Here is a 25,923-nt window from a genome sequence, read left to right on the forward strand (position 1 = left end):
TATCTGGGTCACTCGTTTGACTTGGAGGGCTGAAAGGGAGATAAAATTGCCCAGGGAGAGAGAGTAGGTGGGTTTTCATTTCAAATATACAATTTTAAAAACATTTGACGATGCTTAGAAAGCAAAGGGAAAAGGGGAGGGAGTATTGACACAAAGACCCATCTCGACCTCAGATTCTTTCATGCCCTCCCCTTCACAGACCCAAATCCGGGATCAAAAACCCCCAAATACCACATTCCAAGTTCGGAATACACATAAGCGAGAGCTGCTAATGCCCTAACTTAACCTGACATCCTTTCTTCCTCTCTTTTTAGCACTTCTGCTGTCGTCCAGGCAATCCCCTACCCACAATTCTTCATTCCTTCTCCCTTCTGCAGAATCAGTGGGCTCTCTGGGATAACTTCTAAAAAACTTTTCCGGTTTTCGGACCAGCCTCGTGGGAGGGGAGGTGGACTTTATCCTGTTTCCATTAGTACACATACCCCCCTCCCCCGGCCCAAGAAAGCACCCCACAGTCCCTCAAAGGCTGTCTCAACTAGACAGGAACATTTGCCACTGAAGCCACACAGATCAATATGACAGTTTTACAAAGAGTATGATGTTAGACGTTTTGAAGTTTGGTGCATTTGTGCTGCACCGCACCAAGAGGCCTGGGGGTGTGAACACCCTAAAGATGCTCACTTAGAGTCTATTCTGAAAAACACTAGCTGAACACTCCGGAGGGTGGCCGGAGTGGGACCACTGCAGGGCCCCCCACGCGAGGCAGTGGTCAGGCCCCTCCACCGCGGACGGAACTGCCCAGACAGTGCGGGTGACTTGTCATCCCCGGGGAAGGGTGCTGAGTGACGGTCAAGCTGCAGAACAGCTGGGTGGGCAGTTCACGCCCCCCCAACGTGGTCAGGGTGTGGGTGGTTTCAGCGGGAGAGTGAGTGACAGTGAATGGCAGCCACGTGAGAGTCACAGCTGGGCAGCTCGGCCACCCCAGACTGACGGGGGTCATGGGGGGGGCGCACTTGACACAAAAGAGCCCAGAGCAGAGGAGAGATAAAGGGGGTGGGATTGGGGGCATCTGGTCTTCCAGACACTCTCCTCTCTCCTCCCTGTCCCCAATTTTCAATGACTGCTCTCCGTAGTACGAGCCGGAGAGAGGGGGCAGGAGCCAGTCTCATTCCAGGAAGTGGTCCGCGTGGAGTGTGGCCACCACCTGCCCCTAGTCGTCAGCCGCCCGCAAACATTCACCCGACCCCTCCCCCACGTGCCACCGCACGCTCCAGAGTTGGCGGGCACCGAAGTCCCCGCAGGTGGGGGGGGGGTCCGATGGCCACCCGCCCCCCCCCGGCCTTCCCAACTCCTGACGAGGGGGTGAGGGCCGCGGTCCGCTCCTCGCAGGCAAACCCCACTTCGCCTCGGTCCAACCCCACCAGGGCCGAAGCCCCAGGGGCGCCCGCTCGGCCGCCCCTCCCCCACGCGCCCCTCCCCCACGCCGCCGTCCGGCCGCCAGGGTCTCCGCGGTCCCTCGCGCGGCCAGGGAGGGGGCCCTGGCTTCGCCTCGGCCGTTTCCTGCCTACCCCCTCCCCGCCGAGGGTAAAAAAAAAAATCTCCTCCTCCTCCTCCCCCGAAAGCCGCGACCGAGTGGCCCGGTCCGCGCATGCAGCTCGCGCCCAGCGCTCTCCAACCCGGGCGGCGGCGGCGGCGGGGGAGGGGTGCGGCGGGGGAGGGGAGGAGGCCTGGCCCGGCGGCCGCCGCCGCCGCCCGCCCGGACCGCCCGGACCGCCGCGGGGCGACGGGCCCGAGACGGCGCCCCGCGCCCCGGATTCGCCTCGGCTCGGCCGCGCGGTGGGTGCCTCGCCCCCGCCCGGGCCTCGCGCGCCCGCGGCTCCGGCTCGGTCTGGGGCGGGGGGGGCGGAGGGGGGAGTCAGCGGCCGCTTACCTGGCGGCGGGGGCGGCGGCGGCGGCGGCGGCGGGGGCAGCGGCGGCGGCGGCGGCGGCGGGAAGAGGTGGCAGCCGGGGGGGCTGTGGCGGTCGCGGCCCCGGTCGTGGCCCGGCCCGCGCCCGAGTACTCCCTCGTCGTCGTCCTCCTCGTAGTCCTCGTCGGCCGCCTCCACCTCCTCCTCCTCCTCGTCGCCCTCTTCTTCCTCCTCTTCTTCCTCCTCCGACACCACCATCTCCTCCTCCTCCTCCTCCTCGTCCCTCAGAGGGGAAGCCATCCTGTGGCTCTGGCCCCCCCACCACCCCCCCACCCACCGCCCGCCCGCCTCCCCCACCGCTACCACCACCACCTCCTCCTCCTCCTCCTCCTCCTCCTCCTCCTCCTCCTCGGCGGCGGCGTCCTCCTCCTCCTCACCGCCTCCCCCAGCCCCCAAAACCCCCGGGCCACCCCCCTCCGAAACCCCCCCCTCGGGGCCGCCGTCTGACGAGGGGGGCCAAACCACCCCCAAAAATTTTCTTGGGGAGAATTGAGGACTTTTTTTTTCTTCTCTCCTTCCTCCCGAGAGAACAAGAGAAGGGGATTAAAAAATATATATATATATATAAAAGTTTTCGACTTCTCTCTACCCCCCTCTCCGTTGCTTTAAATATATTTAAATTCTGAGGGGGGCGCTCAGAAATATTTCTCAGAGCTGAGGCACTAAGATGGCCGCCTGGAAATTATTTTTAAAACAACCCCCCCTGCAGCACCGCCACCCCCTCCGTGAAGAAAGGGAGAGGGGGAAAAATCCCCTTTTAAAACAAAATGGCTGGCTTAATATTTCATTTTTCACCCCCCCCATTCTCCTCCCTGTTATACCCCCATCTCATAGCCTCTACCCAGAAACCCACAAATTTCTCCCTTTTTTATAACTGATTAGTGCACAGATTAATAGAGATATTTTCCTTGTGTACTGAGTGTGTGTGTGTGAGTGAGTGTGTGTGCGCGTTGGGGGGGGGCATGAAGGATTTCTGCATAAAACAAAAATGGCTGCTGTGACTAACTCCCCCCTTATAAGAAAATATTTGAGGGGGGGCATTAATCAGTACTCATGCTCAGTCTGACATCAGCATAAATTGTTAAAGGTTAACTAGTTAGATACTAGTCCAACTAGATTAAAATTTTTTTTTTCTTTACTAGTCTCTTCCTCCCCACCTCCCTTCTCTTAAAGAAAAGCTTTTTTTTTTTTTTCTGAATACTTCAGAAGGGAGTGGTTTGATGTGAAGGTTTTTTTTTTCCCCTTCAGGCATTGAAAAGGAAAAAGATGAAATATATGTTTATATGTAACTCTCTTTCTACATACCTCATTGAAGTCAAAACGCATTTAATTGTGTATGTTTTAAGTGAGAAGGGGTACTGGATTTTTTTTTTTTCTTTCTTTAAAGAAGTGATAGAAATCCTAGTGACTTTTGGGGGAGAGATATGAATAGATACGATGATTGAGTTTTTTTCAAAGGAGTCCATGTTTGATTCTCCCCTTTGCCCAGCCTTTTCAGTGATTTATAATTGTAAATTTTATCCTCACTCTTTTCTCCTTTACCTCACCTTCCCCTCCCCCAATTACTTGAATATAAAATTCGTCTGACGTGGGAAATTAAATTAGGGGGTAAATAGAACAGATTTTTAGAATAAAGGGGAAAGAGTTAAGTCTGAAGATTGTGAAATTATTTTCTCTTTTCTCCTGTTTCAGTATATTTCCCTTCCTCCATGATCTCCAACACTGATAGAGTGGAAGAAACTGAGGTACCATGAAAAAGAAAAGTAACTGGGACTGAGAAAAAGAAAGAGGTAGGGGGTTACACTCACATTTTCATCTGACTTTCTGACCCATGGTTTCCCACTGTACCCCAATGTTTGTCTTTAAAGTGGTATCAGGAATCAGATGGAAGGTTGAAAAGGAGTCCACAAGTAGCTTTCTCATCCAGAGATTTGGTCAGAGAAGTCATAAAATAAAACTTGCCAGTTCAGCAATGCTAGCAAAGGAAAAGGGCAAATAGCTCAGTTCAACCCTATTTCGTTCTTGTCACCCTTTTCTTACTACAGTTTCCTCCCATTCTTTTGATCTCACTTTGACCTTTTCCTTGCTTCCCATCCCATGCCTGTGGAATCATTTCTCTCCTGGGTTATTTCTCTGTCTCTTGAGTATAGCTGCCAGCCACCCAGCAGCCCCTGCAGGGTTTGGGAGTACCTTAAGAAGGAGGGGTAGGTAGGCAGCAACCAGAAAGTAATAGTGACAGGGCATATTTTTGCTTACAAGGTTTAAATATTCTTTATTGATGTGCCACCCCCCAACCCCAGCTAATGCTCTTTATTGAACATTGATTTCCATCTTTTTCTTAACCTGGACTTTGGAGTTCTCTTGTTACTGCTCCCATATCATTCCTGTACTGAGTGTAACTCCTATTCCTCTTCCATTTGATTTTGTTATGTCCTCTTTCTCGGTCCCTGTGTACTAGTTCATCTGGGTATCCCACTCTTTCTGTACATGGGCTTCTGTGTATGTGTGTATTTTTTACCGAGACTGTCCTTTCTCATCCCTTGACTCTCAGGCTCTGTCACCTCTAAGTGACTTTCCATCTCTGTCTTCTTTCTGTTTACTTCTGTGTTCCGGGCTCTGACTGCGTGTGCCTCTTCCTCATGTGTGCCTGACTCCCCCTCTTTCTGGCCTCTCTGTGTGTGTCTGGGAAGAGTGTCCCCACGTGCATGTGGGCAGCCCTGCGCATCATGCTGCGCCCTCTCCCTCTGTGCTGAGCGCCTCTGCCTGCCTGCCTGCCACATGTGCCATGAGCTGCAGGTGTGGGGGGCGAAAGGTGGCTGTGTGCATCCCTGTACAAACATTCATCATTCTCTCGAGTGCGCTTTGCATATGGATCTGTTAGTTTGCCTGATCCTCCCTCTTGTCCATCTCCCCCTCTGCCTGCCTGCATCTCCTGTTCTCTTTTCTCTCCCTACTGATCTCTTGATTTTTCTTCTTCTATCCTTGTTTCCGCCTGCCTCTCTACCTGCTTGCTCCTATTATGGTGTCTGCCTGCCTGCCTGCCTGTCTGCTCCTCCCTGACTGGCTGGCAGCCTCTTTCTCTCTCTGGTTGTCTGTCTGCTTCTCTGGCTGTTTGCCCACCACTCTCTCTCTAGCCATCTGTCTCCCCGCCTGCCTGTCTCTATCACTTTTTTAGTCTCCGTCTCTTGGTTTGTCTACCTTCCAGGCCCTACCATGGTTCCCTGTCTTGGTTTGCCTCTTATCTTGCCTTCTACTTGTTCCTTCTCTTCTTTGTGTCTATTTAGTTCATGCTTTTTCCTGGCCTCCCTTTATGTGTGTCTTCTTGCCTGTCTACTCTACTTGCTTGCTGCTGTCCCACTGTTTACTGCTTGTATCTTTTTAGTGTGTCTGCTTATCAGCATTTTCTCCCTTGGCTTCCCCTATTCCAGCATCCCATCAATGCTGATAGTCTCGCTACCACAGACCTGTCAGTGACCCCCTTGCTCCAAAGTCTTACCTGCCTTCTTGCCATATCCCCTACCCTGCCTTCTCTCACTGCTTGCCTCTGTTTCAGTTCTTTCTTTTTCTTTTTATCTTTATGGCCCCTCACACAGTCTGCCTGCCTCAATCTTTTTGCCATTTTCCCAGTCTCTCCTTGTCTTTCTGCTTTTTTGCTATCTGTCTGCCTGGCTGGCTCTTGCTGTCCACATCTCTGCTTGCTTTTTTTCTCCTCCTTTTTCTATCAGCTTTTACATAGATGGTGCATACACATGGTACAAAATTTTTAAAGTACTAAAACTATCCTGTATGAGAGTAAGCCTCCCACCTACCCCCCACTTCCTCTCCTCTGAGGTAGTCACTACACATTTCTTGGATCTTGTTCGAGAGAAGAGTCTACACATATATGTCTAATTGCTTTTTGCTGCACTCCTTCCAAATTCTCTCCCAGTTTTGCTGGATGCTTCTTCCTGTCAGTCTGTCAGTCCTCCTTCCTATTTCACTGGGCTTGCCATTTCTTGCTTCTTGTTTTTTTGATTCTGTTTTATGGTACTTGTCTTTTTGATTGACTGCTTGCTAGTTACACGCTTTTACTACCAGGACCTGAGGTGTGCTTAGGAAGGGCGTGCTCCCTCCTAATATCCTGTTCTGCTCTGCGTCTTGAGTTGTCCTGATGACCACATGCCATTGCTGGTCTCTTCATCACTGAACTATGTATTAATTGAGAAAAGCCATGAAAGCACTGGTAGTACTGAAAAATACCTTGTAAATATAGGAACAATTAATAAGTACAGATGGTTTGTAAGCTGAGCTTACATGCCCATGGAGTAGATAGGGGCCCACTCTGCTTTTCCCAGTTTATATGAATTCTTTAAAGGAATATGAATCTAGATCCTTTTAGGTTCAGCAGTACTCTTAGGCTATTGACCTAGGCCTGTCCAAGAAGTTTGTCTTCCTCCTAGTCTAAAAAACTCTGCTTCTTACTAAAACTTCCTCCCTTTTTCATCCTTCCTTCTGGCTCTTCTCACATGCCACCTTAGAGATGTTATAACTCCTTGGGGGAAGCACAGACCCTCTATCCAGGTGTCTTCAGAAAGATGATGATAAAACTTTTACACACAATGCACTGTTCTTTCATTTTTGCTTTTTCACTGCCTGTATTCCTGAATTTAACTGTTTCAGCCTCTATCTCTGTCTCTCTCCTCTTTTTCCCTCTCTTCCTCTCTCACTTCTCTTTTCTTGGTTCTGTCTTTCCTCTTAACTGTCTGTCTTGGGCTCCATTCTAGCCTCTCTTTCTGATTGGCCACCTTCCCTCTCTTCTGTCTGATTGGCCTGTATCCCTCCATCACCCCATCTGTCTGCTGGATTCTCCCTGTCTGCCTGCAATAATGTATGTGATAGCACTTTATAAATTATAATGCACTGTGTAGTATAAAACGCTATTATCACTTTGTTTTCTTTCTTTCTTTATTGTTTTCTTTCTCTGTCTGCTTTCCTTCTCTCTCTCCCCCCCTTTCTGTTTGTTTGTCTGCGTCCCTCTTGGTGATCTTGCCTGCCTCTCTGTCTCTCTGTCATTAATTCTCCTTTCTCTCCTTGCCAGCTTGTCTGGGTTTTTTTGCCTTGCTTCTTCTCTGTGTGCTCAGTTCTTGTGTCTCTCCTTCTGTGTTTCCAGGTTCCTCTCTGTTTCTTTTAGCTGTCTATTCTGTCTGTCCTGAGGCCTTTTATATGTGCCTGTGTGTCTTGCTCTCTCTAGCTGCCTGTGTCCCTGCCTGTCAGTTCCAAAGTGGGCACCACTCTGCTTTTTTCTATCTTTCTGTACTTCAAAAAATAAAAATAAAATAACAAATTAAAATAACATATAACTAATTGGTAGGAGAGAATTTTTTTGTTTTTAATGAGAAGACCATTAAGAAAGTGAGAACAGGAACTCAGGAATACAGCTGTCAAATGCAAACCAGAAATTAGATGCCAACCCCTGCTGCAAAAAAAAAAAAACAAGAAAAAAATTGTAAGGGACTCCCAAGCCAATAATAAGATTATTTATTTAAAGCAAAAGCTAGAAACATCCAAAGCTATAGTTTCTAACCTTTTTTTTGGATCATAGAAAGTTATAAACCCCTTCCTCCAGAAAAACAGTATCTACACAAAATACCACATATGTTATCCTGAAACCTATGGAGCCCAGGTTAAAACCCTGATATAGGGAACCAGTGAGAATGATTGATAGAGCACAGGCATGAACTCATGCAACAAGAAGATCAAAGGACTGAAAAAGCACGTTGCAGTCTGTGATTTTCTACTGAAGGAGATGTTAAAGAGATTCCTAGTTATCTTTTGAAATACAGAAGTTAGTGGTAATAATGAAAAGCATGTAAATGCTGAGGATTGTCTAGGCTTAATCATGGAATTTTAGAGATAGAAGGTCATCTAAACCAGTGTTTAGATGGCTAAGTAAGGTTGCCACCTGTCCTTTCCTGGGGAGCTCTGTCCTTTGTTCTGAGATTATATATTTCTCATATATTTTTATATAAAATGTGTAATATGCTATATTTATATGAAACAAATATGTAATATATATGTATATATATGCTAATGTATTTAACAATATATTATGTTTATTTAAAATGTTCTAAAAATGAGGTAGATCTGTGTTAGAAGGATGTCCATGATAGATTTTATAGGGAGAGAGAAGGAGAAAGAAAATGAGTTTTTATACTTCTGTACAACTTGAAAATTTTTCAACATACAGGTACTTGTTTTATAGTTACAAAATAATATTTTTAATATCTTTCTGTTAAATAATGGTGATGGGTATATAGGTTTGGTTTTGTTCTTATTGTCATTAATTAGCGCAATAAAAAGTCAGGAACTCCATGTTGATCACTAACTTTTTTTACTGGTCACTGTAATCTAAAAGTCTGGGATCTACTGCTTTAATCTAACCTCTTCTAGATTTCATGAAGTAAGAAACCTCAGTCCTTCATATATCATAGTCATGACTTGCCATATTTACATGCCACCTATACTATTATATGCATACTATTTTCCTTTTTCAATTCACTTTAACTTAAACAAATGTCCTTTAAAAAGCAAATTTTATATAACTAAGAAATAATATCCATAAATCCTTGATTTGATAAGGTAATTATAATTTTCCTGATTTATTTTAAAATACAAATAATTATTAAAAGTCAATAAAAATAAAAGCATCTTACATGCTACCAGTGGTATAGGTACCATATTTTAGGAAACATCACTTTAATCTAATTTTGTAGGTACAGAAACTGGGGCCCAGATGTTGAAAGGATTGCCTAAGATCAAGTTAGTTGTTAGGGACAGAACCGGAATTTGAACCTGTATCTTCCAATTTCTAGTCTGCTGTTCTTTGTTCTATATACTAAATGACTTATAAGTCAATGGATGTCCTAGGGTTTTAAAGGAACTAATACGTAAAATTGATGGTCACATGTATAACTTATTTATAACAGCTATACTACAGAACTGGCAATGGTCAACTTAATTTATCTAGTACATTATTAAACTTACATGTTTTCTGATACAGAGTTCCACCTCTTATCATCTACCCTAGAGAAATAGTCATCACACTCGTGCATGAGGTGACACATACAAAGATGTTCATTACAACGTTGTCTGTAATAGCAAAAAATTGGAAACACTCTAAATTTCCAACAGTAATGAATAACTAAATAAACTATACAGCAGTCAAGAAAAATGAGTTACATCTACATAGTAAGATTCTTTACTATATTGTTGAATGGAAAAAGGCATGCTGCAAAACAGTATATACATTATATCATTTATGTTCAGAGAAACTAAAAACAATACTATGTGTTTCTACAGATACATTTATATGTATATAAATTTCTTTTAAAAATTCTGGACATATACATACCAAATTGGTCACAGTGGTTACTTTTGGGAAATAATAGTCAAGGGGGATATTTAGCTTTACTGATAATTTTGAATTTTTACAGTATTTACTTGTGTAAACAAATTTATGTAGCCTCATGATTACATTAACAAATGAAGCCAAATGGGACAAAAAGTAGTGTGATTTCTCTAAAGAAATCATTCCTCACTAATTTCTCGTTCTTTGAGGAGAAAAGTATGGAAGCAAAGTATAATCAATGTGTGTAATGTAGTTAGACTTTAGAGGACATTAGTGAGGTTCTGGTTTAAAAACTAATTAAAATATGAAGGGAAGAAAGGAAAGTTATAGAAGAGCATGTATAATATGGTACCATTGATGAAAGGGAAAAAAAATGTGAATTTCCATAGAATATTCCTGGAAGAATATACAAGAAACTGTAGTCATTGCCACTGGGAAGGGAAACATATTTTTTCATTGTTTTTCATTGTGCATCTTTTAAAGCAACTTGAAAATTTTTTAGTGACCAAGGGATTAGTTAGGTGGAGGGAGGAGAGACATTTGAGATCAGAAATAAACACACAAAAAAGTTAATTAAGGATATGTGGTAGTGATGATTGCTTTGGGCTGTAAAAATCTGAGAGTTCAGAGAAGAGAGCTCTTAGGGAGGGGAGGGGAGGGGGACTGAAGGACTTTCATATGTAGTTGTACTTGAAGTAGGCCCCAAAACATAAATAAGACCTATATAGCAGAGAGGAGGAAGAAGGGCAGTTTAGGTTGAGTAAGAAACTATTCAGCAAGTAGTATGTGGACCTCATACAGCTGGAGTGGTAAGTTCATGATAGAAAGGAGGTTTTTTTGTTTTGTTTGTTTTTATAAATTTATTTTATTTTTGGCTGCGTTGGGTCTTCGTTACTGCGCACAGGCTAGTTGCAGCGAGTGGGGGTACTCTTTGTTGCAGTGCGCGGGCTTCTCATTGCAGTGGCTTCTCTTGTTGCAGAGCATGGGCTCTAGGCGCACGGGCTCAGTAGTTGTGGCTCATGGGCTCTAGGGCACGCAGGCTCAGTAGTTGTGGCACACGGGCTTAGTTGCTCCACGGCACGTGGGATCTTCCTGGACCAGGGCTCGAACCTGTGTACGCTGCATTGGCAAGCAGATTCTGAACCCCTGCGCCACCAGGGAAGCCCAGAAAGGAGGTTTTTAATTTAAAAAATTATATCTATTATTGAGAACTATTTCACAGGTCCAAAAGAGTATGTATAACATACATCAACCACAAAGAATATTAAAATGAACACATGTATTCAGTATCGGTTTAATAAATATAACATTAGTAACATCTTTGAAGCCTCATAATGGTCTTCCATATTTCACATTCCTCTCCTGCCCCCTGCCCTACCAGTATCCTGAATCTTGTGTTATCATTCACTTGTTTTTTCTTTGTGATTAGTTCCCTTCCCACCTGTAACTTTTTTTTCTTTTTAATTTAAGTACAGTTGATTTACAATGTTTCAGGTGTACAGCAAAGTGATTCAGTTATATACTTATATATATATTCTTTTTCAGATTCTTTTCCATTATAGGTTATTACAAGATACTGAATATAGTTCCCTATGTTATACAGTAGGTCCTTGTTGTTTATCTATTTTATATATAATAGTGTGTATCTGTTAATCCCAAACTCCTAATTTATCCCTCCCCCCCACCTGTAACTTCTTAATTTTGAAAAACTTCAAGCCTACAGAAAAGTTGAAGAAGTACAGTGAATACCCATATACTCTTCACCTGGATTTACTGATTGTTGACCTTTTGCCACACTGACAGAATGACATGAGCAAATTCTTATGATCTAATGTTAATTGCATAAAACAATATAAAGCCATATATGTAGTATAATCACAACCATGTAGGAAAATACTAGAAGGAAGTGGTTAAAATGTTAATACTGGTTTCTGCTGAGTGATAGGAATAAGAGTGATTTTTGTTTTGCATCTTTATGCTTCTCTACCTGGAACTTTCTGTAAGTAACACATATTCTATAATGAAAATTTAAAAATCTTTTCAAGTTTAAAAAAATAATCTTAAAAATATATGGAGAGAGAGAGAACAGGAGATAGTATCTAACATTTGTTCATCAAGTTTGGTAGTCCCAAAAAGTTTAAAACACAGTAATATGGAAAATAAACATAGGTACAGACCTCATATCTGAAGGAAATCTAATTCTTTTTCTGCAAGGTTGTTTCTCATCTTGTGTGAAAAGCCCCTATTTCTTTAAGGCTCCAGCAGTCCGGCTGTTTACCCCTCCACTTGTCTCCCTGGCTGTCATCTGCTTTCCTCCCGATCATTCCCCTCATTCATTGAAGACTGACGCTTGGCTCAGTCCTGCCCTCGATGCTGTAACCAGAGACCTTTCTCACCATTCCACTTCTCTCTCCCACCTCTAGGAAATAGTAAATTCTTACCTCTTCTGAAATATTAAATTCAAGCCTCCTACTTTGGCTACAGCTTTCTATCCTTCCAGCTTTCTCATTTATTCACTATTCTTGGACCCATGAGACCCTGTAATCCCTTAATTCTTCCATTTTCTCCTAATCAGCTCTACCATGTTCTCCCCTCCTTCCCTGTCCAACTTAGATTCCATGGTCTGTCATTTCAGCCACTCTGCTGCCTGCGTCTCAGCACCCTCTTTATTTACCTCTTGCAAACCCCCAACCTTGGATCACTTCGGCTGTCTGTTTACACTCAGGAGCACTTTGCATGACCACGTGGTGTCAGGAACACCATGACCACTCCAGATTAGTGTCCCTGCTCAGAAATCCTTTTTCCTAGTCAGCTTCCTTTCAGTTCTCCATGGTGACTTTTTCAAACCTTCCTCGAATTCCTCAAACCTCCTCCACCTAATGCTTCAGTAGAACATCTTATCGTCTCCCTCTAGGAGACAGATCATCAGATGAGAACTCCCTTGAAATACTGACACTAAGACTACATATTTAACTGTATTCATATTTGTCCTTTCCTCCCTCCTATCCTGTCCCAAGCTAATACCTACACTTGGGCTCTGGCTCCCAGCCTTGCCACCTTCTCAGGGTGTAATGGTTAACAGTGATCCCCTAACTCTCCTTTATCTCCCATCCTACTTGCTGCTTCACAACCACATTTAAATGTACTCAAATCTCCCCAACTTTAAAAGAGACACTCTGGACCCCTAAGCTGCCACCCTACCTCGCTGTGCCCACTCACAGCCACGCTTCTTGAAAGAATTGTTTACACTCAGTCTGCTTTACTTGCCTACTCATTTTCCAACCCTCTGCCCAGCCTCTCTACAGAAACTGCTTTCACAAGATGACCAACAACCTGGTTACTGAATTAAGAGGAAATTTCTGAGTTCTTAACTTGAACACCCCCTTCTTGAAATAGTCTTTGTGATCCGTGTGAGTCTGTGATCTCACATCTGCTCATACTTACTTCTGTTGCTGCCTTTTAGCTAAATCCTTTCCTTTGCTATTCATTGAGTAAAGGGGATACCTTAAGAAGAAAAGGAAGGGATTTCCCTGGCGGTCCAGTGGTTAAGACTCTGCGCTCCCAATGCAGGGGTTAGGGTCTGGTCAGTGTGACCAAAAAAAAAAAAGAAGAAGAAAAGGAAGATTTAGCCCCAAATTGTTATCTTTGTCTTTTTCCAGTTTTGGGCCAGGCTGCGACGCATGCAGGATCTTAGTTCCTCAACCAGGGATTGAACCTGCGCCCTCGGCAGTGAAAGCAGAGTCCCAACCACTGGACCGCCAGGGAATTCCCTCCCAGTTTCTTTTAGACCTGCTTTGATTGACCACTATGATGGAAACAATATAACAGTCCTATACAAAATGGCAAAAACCAAACATTTTTTTTCCCCTTTGACATTGCCTTTTAACAATTTCTTAATAGGTTTTCACTGACTGGCCAGCCAGAATACCTTGCTTTCCACCTACTGTTAAGCCCTGGTTATTTCAGCAGAACTGCCCTGACACCTTTCCTGGTGAACCCCAAGCTGTCATCCTCCTGCCCCTTTGCTTGCTCGTGGGCCCTTTCCCCACCTAGCTCTCTGGATTGGGAGAGTTAATTTCAGACTAAATTGGATATGATTAGTAAATTAAAATTGACTGATTTTTTTAAAAAGGTGCTATATTCCCAAACTATATAACTCCTAAAATGTATTCCAGAGCCAAGTAATGAAGTTATTCACTGCCTCCGTCAGAGGAAGAGTTTGAGCTCTGGATTCAGGTAGCACCTGAAATCCAAGTTCTGCCACTTACTAACAGTAACCCTGGGCAAGCAACTTATCCCTCAAGTCTTAGCTCCCTTATCTGTCAAACAGGGATATTAATGCCTACCTCACATGGTTGTAGTGAAGATTTTGAGCTAACTTACATAAAGCACTGGCTATAAGGCGCTTGATAGTTGGTAGCTAGTGTTCTAAACAGTCACGTTTACTATTAGCCATTTCTCACTTCAGAGAGATTCACTTAAGATGCTTGTAAGGTGAGAGGATTGACAACCTGGGTTATGAATAACACCTTAAACTGAAGGAGCAAAGGGCTGACTTTAGTTATTCTTGTTCCCAATAGTTGCCCCATTTCCTTGCTTTCCCCTGCTTTATTTAAATAAGCTCAACTCTAGTATGATATGAAACAAACCACATTTTACTATACTCACTTCTCCCAATAGAGGCACAAACACTGTTGTTAGGTTAGAAACCAAATGTTAGTCTCAGATACGGTCTACTAATTTCCTAATCGTGACAGATGTTCCCTGGATGCCGAATAGTGTGGAATCTCAGGAAATCCCAAGGGACGCATTCATTACTAAATAAAGAATGGCTAGCACAAGGAAAGGGAAGAAAACTAAAAATTTCGAGTGCCTGTCCCAAGGACCTTTTGTACTGCTGGGCATTTCCCCATACCTTATATTTAATCTTCTCAACAACAATGTAAGGTAGCTTCTTTTTAAGTGACCATGTCCTGGTTTATGCCTGTTGTCCTTAGTGAATCCTTACTTCTATTGTTCATATTTTGTGATTGAAGAAATGGAATCTAAAAGAAGAAAAGTATTCTGTGCATAGTTACAAAGCCAGAAAACTCCTCCCTCTGCAGCTGGATTTCTTCTGTGAAGACCTCATTCATACCTCATCCATCTACTGTCTGACTTCTCTAACACACCACTGTTGTGCTGTTCACTAAATCTGTGGATGCTCAAGTCCTCACCTTACTTGACTATGTGACATTTCACACTGTTTACCATTCCCTCCTCTCAAATACTCTCTCTTTGGCTTCCCTGGCACCACTTTCCAGGGTCTCTCTCACCACTTTGGCTCGTACTTCTGAGTCTCCTTCTCCTCCCCTCCCTTAGGTATTGTTCCTCCCAGGCCTTGCATGTAGATCACACTTTATTCTTGAGGTGATCTCGTCCTTGACTTTGGTTGACAGTTACTCACTGAGGGTAATTCCCAAACCTTTAACTCTAGCTGAGAGCTCTATTCAGGATCTCGTACCACATATCTGGTAAGATCTGGACATCTGTATTTCCATGTCCTGGAGTTACTTCAGATAGCTAACTAAAAACACATCATCTTCCTTCCCCATGAAACTCTTCTTCCAAGCATTTCCCTCCTCTGTCAGTGGACTCATCATCCTCCACCCAGGCCAGAAACTTGGGTGTCATCCTTGACTCCTCCCTCTGCCTCAGACTCCCTCCCAATAAATTATTGAGTTGTGTAATTCTCTCTTAACTTCAGTTTATCTTCTCTGATCTCCACTGCCACTAACTAACCTCATTCCGGCCACCTTCATCTCTTTCCTGGACTGCTACAATAGCATCAGTCTCCCTGTCTCCACTCTCTCCTCTCTTTTTCTCCCCTCCGATCCATTCTCTCTTGACATTGTAGTCAAGTCATCTTTCAAAAATGCAATTCTGATCGTGACATTCTCCTTATAAAACCCTTAACCTTGAATTGTACACTTTAAAAGAGTGAATTTTATAGTATGTGAACTATATCTCAATTAAAAAGAAAAACCTGATTTACAAAGTCTCGCAGGACCTGGTCTGGCCTCAATGTCTCTCACTGCCCACCCTCTTCAGGCCTCCCATCTCCTCTTGGCTTTACCGTTCTGCACTTCCTTCTGCGTCTGAGCTCTCCACACACTCTCACTGCCAAACTATGCGCTGCTCATGCTGTTTACTCTTCCTCCTTACCCTCTCTCACTTCTTCCCTTGGCTACCTCCTCCTCGTCCTGCCGGTCTCAGCTTGAGATGATGTTCTCTAGAAAGCCTTCCCTGATCTCCCCAGACTGGGTTTAGATATTCCCAAGGCATTTCTCTGAGAAAGTGACATTTAAGCAAAGCCTTTAAGGGGCAGGAGTTGGCCAGGTGATGAGTGGAGGGTGGAGTGTCCCATGCAGAGGAACAGCATGTGAGAAGGCCCTGGCAGAAAGGAGCTTGCGGGAGTGTCAGAAACTGAAAGGCCAACAGGGAGATAAAGAAGGGGCTTGGGCAGGGGGGAAAGGATGGATTGGGTGTTTTGGATTAGCAGATGCAAATTATTATAAATGGAATGGACAAAAGACAAGGTCCTACTGTATAGCACAGGGAACTATATTCAATATCCTGTAATAAATGATAATGGAAAAGAAGATGAAAAAGAATGTGTGTGTATATGTGTATATATATATGTGTATATATATATATATATATATACACATACACATATATAACTGAATCACTGTATAGTAGAAATTAACATAACATTGTCAATCAACTATACTTCAATAAAATAAATTAAAAATAAAAAAAAGAAGAGACTGGAAGAGGCAAATCATGCAGGACCTTGTGGACAAGAGTAAGGGTGTCCTATGTCCTCTAAAGAGGAGTTGGAAGCCTTTGAAGACTTTAAACAGGGGAACTTTAAAAGCTTCCCCTTAAGGACCTACTGTAGAGCACAGGGAGCTCTACTCAGTACTCTGTAATGACCTGTATGGGAAAAGAAGCTAAAAAAGAGTGGATATATGTCTATGCATAACTGATCCACTTTGCTGTACACCTGAAACTAACACAACATTGTAAATCAACTATACTCCAATTAAAAACAAAAAACAAAAAAGCAAACAAAACTTCCCTTGGCTGCTTTATATAAGTAGAAGCAAGGTGAAAAGAGGCTCACAAACTTCTCTGAATCTCCCACTAACCTGTAAGCTCCTTGAGGGCAGAAATTATGTCTTCTTATTTAGTGTATTCACAGAGTCCAGAATTGTTCCTGATACATAGCAGATGCTCAGTATTAGGTTAATGAATTGAATAAATGGATGGTGGGGCCAGGATTCCAACTCGTTTTCAAGAAAGACTCAGCAGTCCCCTCCTACCCGAGACTGATTGGATATCCCTGCTTTTGCCTCCAGTGCATCTGTGGTCAATTGTATTTTCCAGAAATGGCCACGATAGCAACTTACATCCAGCATGCTCTTATTACAGTGTGACTTTGACACTCTTCCCACGGAAAAGTGAGGTCTAGTTCCTTCCCCTTGGATTTGAGGTGAGGTTATAAAAGGTGCTTGAGGGTGGGAGGGAGGGAGATGCAAGAGGGAAGAGATATGGGAACATATGTATATGTATAACTGATACACTTTGTTATAAAGCGGAAACTAACACACCATTGTAAAGCAATTATACTCCAATAAAGATGTTAAAAAAAAAAAAAAAGCAAGGTGACTAAGTCTAAAAAAAAAAAAGGTGCTTGAGGCTCCTCCTGGTTCTCTTGGGACACTTGCTCTTGGAACCCAGCTACCATGCTATGAGGAAGCCCAAGCTGCCCTGAGAATGGGTCTTCATGGAGAAGAATCCGTAGACAGCATCAACTTGCCAGCCATTGAGTGAGCCATTTTGAAAGTGAATTCTCCAGCTTCTAGTAACCCACCCAGTTGACGCCTTTTGGAATGGAAATGAGCTGTCCCCACTGAACCCTGCCCAAATTACAGACTCATTAGCAAAATAAATGATGGTGGTTGTTTGAAGCCACTTAAGTCTTGGGATGGTTTTGTTAAGCAGCAGTAGGTGACTAGAACAGCAGCCTATGTTTGTCATGCAGGGAGGTGATGCCACTCAGTGGTTAAGTGGGTGGCCTATGACTGTCTTGTTTCAAAGCCCACCTTTGCTACTTAGTATGACCTTTGGCAAGTTACTTAACCTCTCTGTGCTTCAGTCTCCTTCTTTCTTCAGTGTAAGTAAAAACAGTATTTTAAGTTTGTTATGATGATTAAGTGATTAATGCAGGTAAATGCAGATCTACAGGTGATACAGATCAGTCTTTGTGATTATCTCAGGCAAGTCTCTGATCATTCAACCATCACTGTCTCTTGTAATTCTGTTTCTTTGTCTTTATAGTACTTTTGGTATTTGTGTGTGTGTGTGTGTGTGTATATATATATATACATATGTATATGTGTTCATATATGTATATGTGTATATACACATACATAATATAGAGCTTTTAGCACTATCTGAAATGATCTTGTCTACATGTTTTTTTATCCCACCAGAGTATAAGTCCCAGTAATGCAGGAACCTTGCCTGTCTCATTCACTGCTGTATCCCCAGTACCTGGAACAGTACCTGGCACAAAGTGCTTATTAATAACTTTTTTTGTTAATGAATGGATGAATAGCACTTTCACACTTCTTGTGGAAGACATCACTAGTTCCTATCCAGTATCCCTTCTCATTCCACAGTAGTGGTGCCTGCTTTTGTTGTGGATGTCAATACAAAATACTGTCCCAGACTCCCTTGCAGCTAAGGGTCATTGTGTAATACATGTCCTATCAATGAGACGTAGTCAGAGTTCTGCTAAGGATGTCTGGGAAAATTTTTTGCTTTGATTTAGGCACTGCCCTTTCATCCTTCCCCTCTTCCTCTTTCCTGCCCACAATACAGACAGGAAGTAGAGCAACCAAAAAGGAGATAATCATGAAGACAAAAACAGGAGCAACCTGTGATGTTGATGAACTATCTATCTAGTGGAGTCACTACACCACAAACTCTCTCATTATGTGAGAAAATTTAACCCTTTATAGTTAAGCCCCAGCTCAGCCTTCTGTTACTTACAGCCAAATACATTCTCACCTGATACACTGTGGTAGAGTAATATCTACTCCTATAGGCTGTTCATTAAGGGCAAGGAAATATTTCCTCCTCCTTACTGTTCTCTAGGAGGACTGGAAGAATTTATCAGCACAAGTGTCACTCACTATCCAGATCTCTTCTGCTCTCTTCAAATAGTGAGAGTGGGCAAGTAGCAAGGGACACCACAGTATCTGAATATATTTGACTCCTGAGTTCACGTATTTCAAGTAGTGGGGGTTACATTTACCATTCATTCCTGAAACAACGATGTATTTATTGCCACTCTATGCCAGACATTATATGGCTGTTGGGGATACAGAGATGATTAAGTCAGATGATTGAAACTGGATGCCCAAGTTCCCACTAAACATTAAGCTCCCAAAGGGCGGGAGCTGGGCTGCTCCCAGTAAGAAAGGGACTTAATTCTAGCAGTGTCTCATCCATATTGTTCCTTGTCTCAACCTTCTTGACCCCTGATCCCATTTTAATGGCCTCAGTTCACTTATTCATCCACCAGCTTTTGTGTGTGTGAGTGTTTCCCAGTACTTGGACTGCATATCTATTTGTATTTTGAATGCTTAATCTTTGACTTCCAAGATCATTCAGGTTTCAGATTGTCTGCTTTCTCTACAGCTAAGCCTCCATGCACTCTTGCTGCTCCATCATAAAGTGGCTGTTCTCCCATTATCAACACATCTATGTGGTTTATCTAAACTCAGCTGTGGGGACTGGGTACATTAACCTTATCCTGATGTCATGACTCGGTGTTATGGTCCCAAGTCCAAATGATAGATCCCCTCACTCAGCTCCAAGGTATGTCCAGATCAGAATTTGGGGCAGTAAAATGTTTCAGACTAGTTATAAACTTAGCCCCAAGGCTTAAAGTTTTAGGAATTGCTGCCATGGGAACACAGGTGTATCAGGTTGAAGTAGACCATTGAGGCAGGTGCCAGGAATCCAGGAACCACATCGTATTGTCACCTTTGATATTTTACTTTTGAGGGTCTTTATTATTGTGCTTGTGTGTGTACTATTTCAGGGGCAGGGGTTTGGGCCATTTTGAGACTGATGGAAATTACAGCACCCTTCTCCAAGATAATACACATCTGCACACACACACACACACACACACAGTATTTAGAAGTCATTTCTGGAGGCCCAGGTTAAGAACCCAGTTGTGATTTGCCATGAAGGTGGAAACTTTTTCTGTACCATAATTTGGTCCTTTACCATGTACTATTTTCATTTACCTTTTCATGTGTGTATGTTTTAGCCCATTGAGTGAGCAAGCTTCCTGCAAAGAACTTAACACCTTTTTATGACCCCAAATTATACGTGCATATAGTGACTGAGCCTTGTGGGAAATATTTGCAAATTGAGTTCTTTGAAGCTGCTATGATTTACTGAGGGCAGGCAACGTTCCTTTCAATATGCCACCCACCACCCGACCTCCCTACAAAATGGAAGAGATCATTACCAAAGGACCTACAGTCATGTTCTATTTACTTCCTAGGTTTTAGGACGAGGCATTATTTACATACTCATGCAAATATCCAGTCTTGGATATTTAGAGAACCAAGGTAGTGCCTAGTAGAAAGCTTTATACAAACAAAACAAAACCCTCTAAGAATAAATGAACATACTCTATTATCTTAAAAATTTGTGATCTTTATTCCTTCCATAGTTCTGTGCCTCACCCTGTACATACCCACACCTGTAATCAGACCCCTTACTTGTCCTATCCCGTGAGTTTTATTTCTCAAACTACACTCCTTTCCTGGCATGTGCTTATGGAAAAAATTAAAAATAGGAATAAACCTAATGCTAATAGAATAGTGCCCATGTTGTTTTCCCTTTTTTTCTGATCCTTCCCTCTCACCTGTACGTTTCCACAGGCTACCTTTAATCCTAACCTGTTTAGAACTTGGAAGTGTTTTCCCTCATCCGGGCCCCTTTTCCTTCACTCTGTAGGAGACTACAGCCACCTGGTGGCCATATAGAGAAAAGACAGGTCGATTGCCCCAAAAATCTGGTGAGAGGAAGAACCTCTATGGAGTAATTTTTGGTCTTGGATCTATGGCGAACAAGGAAAGAGAAACCCGTGGATAGAGATGACAGCATAGGATCCAGACATCCCATTTTTTGGTCCCACCTTGCTCCCCCAGGACACAACATCCCATCCACTAGTTAACTAGAGGCAGAGGAATTCACTTAACATTTGAGTTCATTCAGTCAAAATTTATTGAGCAGCAACTGTGTGCCCAACACTGGGAACACAGCAGTGAACAAGATGGACACGATCTCTGCCCTCAATGAGCTTACAATCTAGCAGCCAGCCAGCCAATTACATCCATAATTTTAACATTACTATTGTAATAAGTGCTCTGAAATTTAACAGAAAGTCCTGACCTGCATCGAGAAATCAGAAAAGTCTCTGTGAGGAAGAAACACATATGATTAGCAAGGTGGGAAATGGAAGAGTGTTGTAAGCAGAGAGAACAGCCTGTGTGCCGGCTCTGAGGCAAGAAAACCTTTAGTGAACACAAAGCCAGTGAACAAAGAGGGGTGATGCAAGGTAGAGGCTGATATATGCAAGGTCTTTGGATTTAGCACTTGATTCCAAAAGCAGCTGGAAGCCACTGAGGAATCTGAAGGAGGAAAGTTAGATGTTTAGGTTTGTTTTTCAGAGCTCACTCTGCTGTGTGTGGAGGACAGAAGAGGAAATGGGAGGACTGGTTAGGAAGTTATCGCAGCAGTCCAGACCAGAGGGGATGATAGCAGCTTCGAGAAAAGAAGATGGATTCCAGAGATGTTTAGGAGATAGAATCTACTTGGAGAGTGACTGGGTGTGTGAGGAAAGGGATGTGTTTCTGGCGAGCGGTACTAAAGTAGGAAACCCTGGAAGAGGGACGAGTTTGGGCAGATCCCATAGGCACAGGCCCTGAGGCTGGGGTTACAGCAACAGCATAGCTTTGGTTCTCAAATAGTTTAGGGTTTAATTGAGCAAACAAGATACACATGAAACAACTGCAGGTGGATACAGATGTCTCCACCTCTGTCCATGCCGTTCACAGTCAGCCCCTCAGCACATTCTTCTGCAGCCTACCCAGTGTCTCATAGGGCGCCACCTTCCACGAAGATGCACTAACATCTCCCTGCTTCTTTTCTGCCTGCTACTGTCAAGAAATTCACCTGTGATTCTCATTCCCCTTCCCTCCTTAGGTCATAGGGGACCAAATCTGGCCACTGCCCTCCATGGTTGTTCTCTTTTGAACACCAGGAGTTTTCTGACTTAATTAGCTCCTCTCTTTACGTCACCTCTGTCAAGCCCCTTCTTGTAGAGTCACCATCTGGCAAAGTCGACCCTGTCTTCCTCGTCTTCCCCTCAGAGGCACAGGCCCATCATGAATATACATGCTGTTGCCTCCTTTTTGCTCCCCCTTCTAAAGTGTCCCAATCCAAGAGCCCTTTCCCACTCTAATTTTCCTGGAATCAGTATATACCCACCTCTTTGCCTCAGAAAAGTCAGAGGAAAGTTTTGCTACGGGATTAACCATGAAGTAGCCTCAATAGCTATTACTCAGCTGACACTTGGCCTTCCCTGTGTCCTCTCTACCACTGCAGAACTCTGCTAAGTCCCTTCCAAAGACAATAACTAAAAAAACAAAACAAAAAAGCACAACACCACGGCTGACTACACAATAGGCCTATAGGTTCCCCTTGTGCAGTGAGCCTGGACATTGAGAAGAACATAGACTTTGGAATTGGGGAGACCTGGGTTTGCAATCTGGTTACTAAGTAGTGTGCCTTTTGTGCTATTAAATCTTACTAAGCTTCAGAAGATTTATCTGTAAAATAGTGGTAATGGTATCTGTCTTATGGATAGTTGTATTAAATGAGGTGTATAAAGCACATAGCATAATATCTAGCCTGAATTACCTGTTGACCATTCACTTCCTTTGTTCCTCTTGGGTTTCAGCTGCCAAATACTATTCAGAAGAGAGATTAGCCAGTTTTATATGGCCAGTGATAGACATTTCCTATTCCTGTCTTTGTAAATCCCATCTTCCTGCAGCCATCCCATTTCCATCATTGCCAGAAAAGTTCTTCCATCCCTCACCCCTGTGTAGGACTTCTCTTTCTCTTACTATCGAAAAGTTCTGCCTGAGCTCTATCTGACTATCTTCTTCTACATCTCCATGATCTAAGATACTTTATTTTCTTGTATCATTCCTAAAAATTAATTCACTTCTAGCATTCTTCCTAACTTTCTCAGAGTAAATTGTAACTAACCCGAGGAATAGGACCTTTACACTTCAGTAGGGCATGGGAACCTCAGGCCAGCTCCCAGAGTAGAATGGAGGTCTAGGTCCAGGTACCGCCCTCCCCGCCCCATCCCCACCTCTTTTCCTACAGGTCACAGAAACAGCTAAACTCAAAATATGTCTTGAGCCTACATGAGCATACATCTCCCTTTCTATAGCTCTGTGAGGTCATCACTGAAGTACAGCAGTACTGCAGGTGTGTAGAGTGTACTGTCCATATTGAGATAATCAAATTCTTCCTCCTCATCCCGGATACCATTCTCTTCCAGGGTATAATCCATGTTCAGGTTCTTCCCTTCATATTTCCATGTGTAGCTGGCAGCATGTGCATTATAGAGGAGATAGCGGTGTAGGATTTCCCACATTGATTCCAGGGCCCCCACCTGGAGAACATGAAAGCACCCCACCCAGAATTGTGGGTTGAACGAGCAAACACACACACACACACACACACACACACACACACACCCCAAGCAAAGGCCAGGAGCCCAAAGCTGGGATCAGAGTGCCTCCCTTGGCAGAGAGCAGCTTAAGGCACTCCACAGTCCCAGAAATAAAGTTGGAGCTCCAGCATGCAACGAATGGCCCCCAAATCCTACCTGCCTTTATGGCAGCCACTTGCAATAAACAAATAGCCCTAAAGTCACGGCCCCCTCACCTCATCCCTACAATAGAGTAGACTAATAAGAGAGCCCAGTTGCAATTGCTGTACAAAAACACAGCATGTAAGAGCTTCCGAGGACAACCATCACTAAGGTGCACAAACTGTCACCCTGGGCTTAAGAAAAAGTCTCTTGTACCCTGTGGCCCAGCCACACCTTTAATTCCCAACCCTGGGGACGTAGGTGGTCTTCTTTCCTCGGTTACCCCTAAAAGGAAAGAAAATACAGCTCCCACCGGTCGTGGAGAGCTGCTGGCCTGCAGATCTGCTTGGAGATTTGCTGGGATTCTCGGTTCCCTCTAACCTGCCCCCAGGCACCAGTTCTCACCTCCAGAGTGTGCTCTTGCGACGTGAGCGTGTTAATGATGCGGATATTCCGGGTCTTGGCGGACAGCCGCCCCATCTCGTAACGCGACCCCTGCCACCAAGGCTTCCCGAAATCATTGGCCCAGTCCGAACGGGGCAGCTGAGGCGGCACGTGCAGAAAGCGGCCCCACGGGGTGCGGTATCTCAGGGAACCGGTCAGCGGATCTACGTGCTTGCGGATCTTTTAAGCAGGGTTTGGGGGAGGAGGGTCGGAGCAGTCACTATCTCGGGCTCTGTTTAGCCTCTGCTTTTCCTCTTCATCCCGCTCTCCAGTGCCCCTCCCCCCAACCCCAGGTTCCAGCAGAACTCACGTCTCTGGTGTCTGGATCAAACCAGTGACTGATGTCCTGGCCCGCAACTTCCACGATGGGTTTCAGCAGCAGGTCTCCTGGGAAGGAGCAGCTGCCGTCAATGCTAGCCATCCAAAAACCAAGCACCCCCCCCCCCAAACACACCCTCGACGCTGGGCCAAAGTGTGGCCCTTACCCTTGTACTCCTGTGCCAACGGCGTTAGGTTGTACACGTTTCCCAGGTAAGACACCCAGAGGTCTTCCGGCTGGTTATGTTGGGCCACCTCGGCCGGCGTGAAATAGCGACGCTGAAAATACTCAAAGTCTGGCCCGGCCACTAGGCCCCGGCGTGGCATGGCTCTTGCTCTATCGGTCACCGACTCCTTTAGTTGCTTCCTCGGTTTTCAGCACTCATTCTCTGCTGCATCCTCCCTCTGGTTCGGGAAGCTAAGGCGAGCGCGTTTATCCGCTGACATGGAAACCATTGTCCTTTTCCGGCCACCGTCCACTGAGATCAAACGCTGTATGGGCGAGGAGGAGCGTGGGCTGCGCGTGCTCACGGGAAACGTAGTCCGATTCAGGCATTCAAGTAATTTGAGTTGTGTCCTCAGGAGTTCCGCGGGAAAGAGAACACACTCCGTTTTCACTCACAGTGGCCTAGGCTACGGGGAGTATTTAGGACATACTATCTCGCGAGGCAGAAAAACAAGGGAGGGGAGGAGTGTGATTATGAAAAAAGGTATTCTCGCTAAATTCCAGGGTTCCTTAAAGGATGTGTAAGAAACTAGAGGTGAAAATTTCTCGCGATATCTTGGTACATCCAGCGTAATAGGCCTCAGTGAGCCGCAGCGCCGAAATAGAAGCTCGCGAGACTTCTGCAGTTGCCGGAGACGAAGAGGAGGAGGAGGAGGAGGAGGAGGAGGAGGAGAGGTGATCTCGCGAAAGAAAGCAGGTCGGGAGCGCTCGCGAGATCTCAGACCACCGGACCCGAAAGGTTCTTAGGAAGTTGAAGGGCCTGGAGGAGGCCCGGGAACAAATGGCCGCAGCTGGACCGACCATGCTGCTACGAGAGGAGAATGGCTGTTGCAGCCGGCGTCAAAGCAGCTCCAGCGCAGGGGTTAGCTCGGGTTCTGGGATTGAGGGGCCGTCGGGGAGCAAGATGGGGGGACGGAGGGGGAACTGCAGCTCCCGGCAGCCTCTGGGCTTCGTGTGAGCGCCCCGCGGGCTGTCGGGAGCTGTGGTTCCGCGGGCGGGCAGCAGCCGGGGCGGCGCGGTCTGAGCGCCTGTCCCGCCCCGCGCAGGACTCAGATGGGGAGCGCGAGGACTCACCGGCTACGCGCGCTAGGCAGCAGCTGGAGGCGCTGCTCAACAAGACTATGCGCATTCGTATGACAGATGGACGGACACTGGTCGGTTGCTTCCTCTGCACCGACCGCGACTGCAATGTTATCCTGGGCTCGGCGCAGGAGTTCCTCAAGCCGTCGGGTCAGTGCCCGGGGAATGCGGTGGAGCCTCACGCAAAGCATTTCCCCTTAAGTGCCTGGCTGCACCCCTTATTTTCTGGGACTAGAAGTCGTGGCTCAGAAGGGGCGGGGCCGACGCTGGCCTGCCTCTCTGATGCTCTGACTCTTCTTTCCAGATTCCTTCTCTGCCGGGGAACCCCGTGTGCTGGGCCTGGCCATGGTACCTGGACACCACATCGTTTCTATTGAGGTGCAGAGAGAGAGCCTGGCGGGGCCTCCCTATCTCTGAACACGATCGCGCATGCCTTTCAGACTTCATTAAATCTGTAACCGACGTGGCTTGT

General features: G+C 45.0%; 3 protein-coding genes across 14 annotated transcripts in view; 1 reads left to right on the forward strand and 2 right to left on the reverse strand.

Annotated features, from left to right (window-relative positions):
- Positions 1–2,222, reverse strand: part of CHD3 (chromodomain helicase DNA binding protein 3) — a 25,265-nt gene extending 23,043 nt beyond the window's left edge. For all 10 annotated transcript variants that reach the window (XM_061175702.1, XM_061175703.1, XM_061175704.1 and 7 more), the window contains exon 1: positions 1,931–2,222. In XM_061175702.1, coding sequence (XP_061031685.1) covers positions 1,931–2,207 — 277 coding nt within the window. In that variant the 5' untranslated portion in view covers positions 2,208–2,222. The remainder of the gene's footprint in view (positions 1–1,930) is intronic.
- Positions 1,751–25,915, forward strand: NAA38 (N-alpha-acetyltransferase 38, NatC auxiliary subunit). Of its 3 annotated transcripts, XM_061175714.1 has the most exons (5): positions 1,751–1,836; positions 3,660–3,757; positions 24,876–25,233; positions 25,418–25,601; positions 25,756–25,915. In XM_061175714.1, exons 3-5 carry the CDS (start codon positions 25,153–25,155, stop codon positions 25,866–25,868), a joined length of 378 nt encoding a protein of 125 aa, XP_061031697.1. In that variant the 5' UTR covers positions 1,751–1,836; positions 3,660–3,757; positions 24,876–25,152; the 3' UTR covers positions 25,869–25,915. The 3 variants fall into 3 exon arrangements, with proteins under 3 accessions (XP_061031697.1, XP_061031694.1, XP_061031695.1); XM_061175711.1 differs by having other exon boundaries at positions 24,876–25,601; XM_061175712.1 differs by having other exon boundaries at positions 24,941–25,601.
- LOC133080239 (cytochrome b5 domain-containing protein 1) lies at positions 22,929–24,623 on the reverse strand. Its single transcript, XM_061176119.1, has 4 exons — positions 24,313–24,623; positions 24,138–24,214; positions 23,789–24,007; positions 22,929–23,182 (listed from the first exon to the last, which is right to left on the reverse strand). The coding sequence occupies exons 1-4, from the start codon at positions 24,470–24,472 to the stop codon at positions 22,952–22,954; spliced, it is 687 nt and encodes a 228-aa protein (XP_061032102.1). The 5' UTR covers positions 24,473–24,623; the 3' UTR covers positions 22,929–22,951.
- Positions 25,916–25,923: the final 8 nt, after the last annotated feature.

The sequence above is a fragment of the Eubalaena glacialis genome, chromosome 19, assembly GCF_028564815.1.
Source record: "Eubalaena glacialis isolate mEubGla1 chromosome 19, mEubGla1.1.hap2.+ XY, whole genome shotgun sequence".
NCBI classification, from domain to species: domain Eukaryota; kingdom Metazoa; phylum Chordata; class Mammalia; order Artiodactyla; family Balaenidae; genus Eubalaena; species Eubalaena glacialis.

Bases quoted from the DNA above. Each gene is read 5' to 3' on its own strand.
- LOC133080239 (XM_061176119.1), bottom strand. From the start codon at position 24,472: ATGCCACGCCGGGGCCTAGTGGCCGGGCCAGACTTTGAGTATTTTCAG. The intron at 24,215-24,312 runs GTAAGGGCCACA...GCTCCTTCCCAG, and splicing joins GTTGGCACAGGAGTACAAGG to GAGACCTGCTGCTGAAACCC. The intron at 23,183-23,788 runs GTGAGAACTGGT...CATGTTCTCCAG, and splicing joins CGCAAGAGCACACTCTGGAG to GTGGGGGCCCTGGAATCAAT.
- NAA38 (XM_061175711.1), top strand. From the start codon at position 25,193: ATGGCTGTTGCAGCCGGCGTCAAAGCAGCTCCAGCGCAGGGGTTAGCT. The intron at 25,602-25,755 runs GTCAGTGCCCGG...TCTTCTTTCCAG, and splicing joins GGAGTTCCTCAAGCCGTCGG to ATTCCTTCTCTGCCGGGGAA.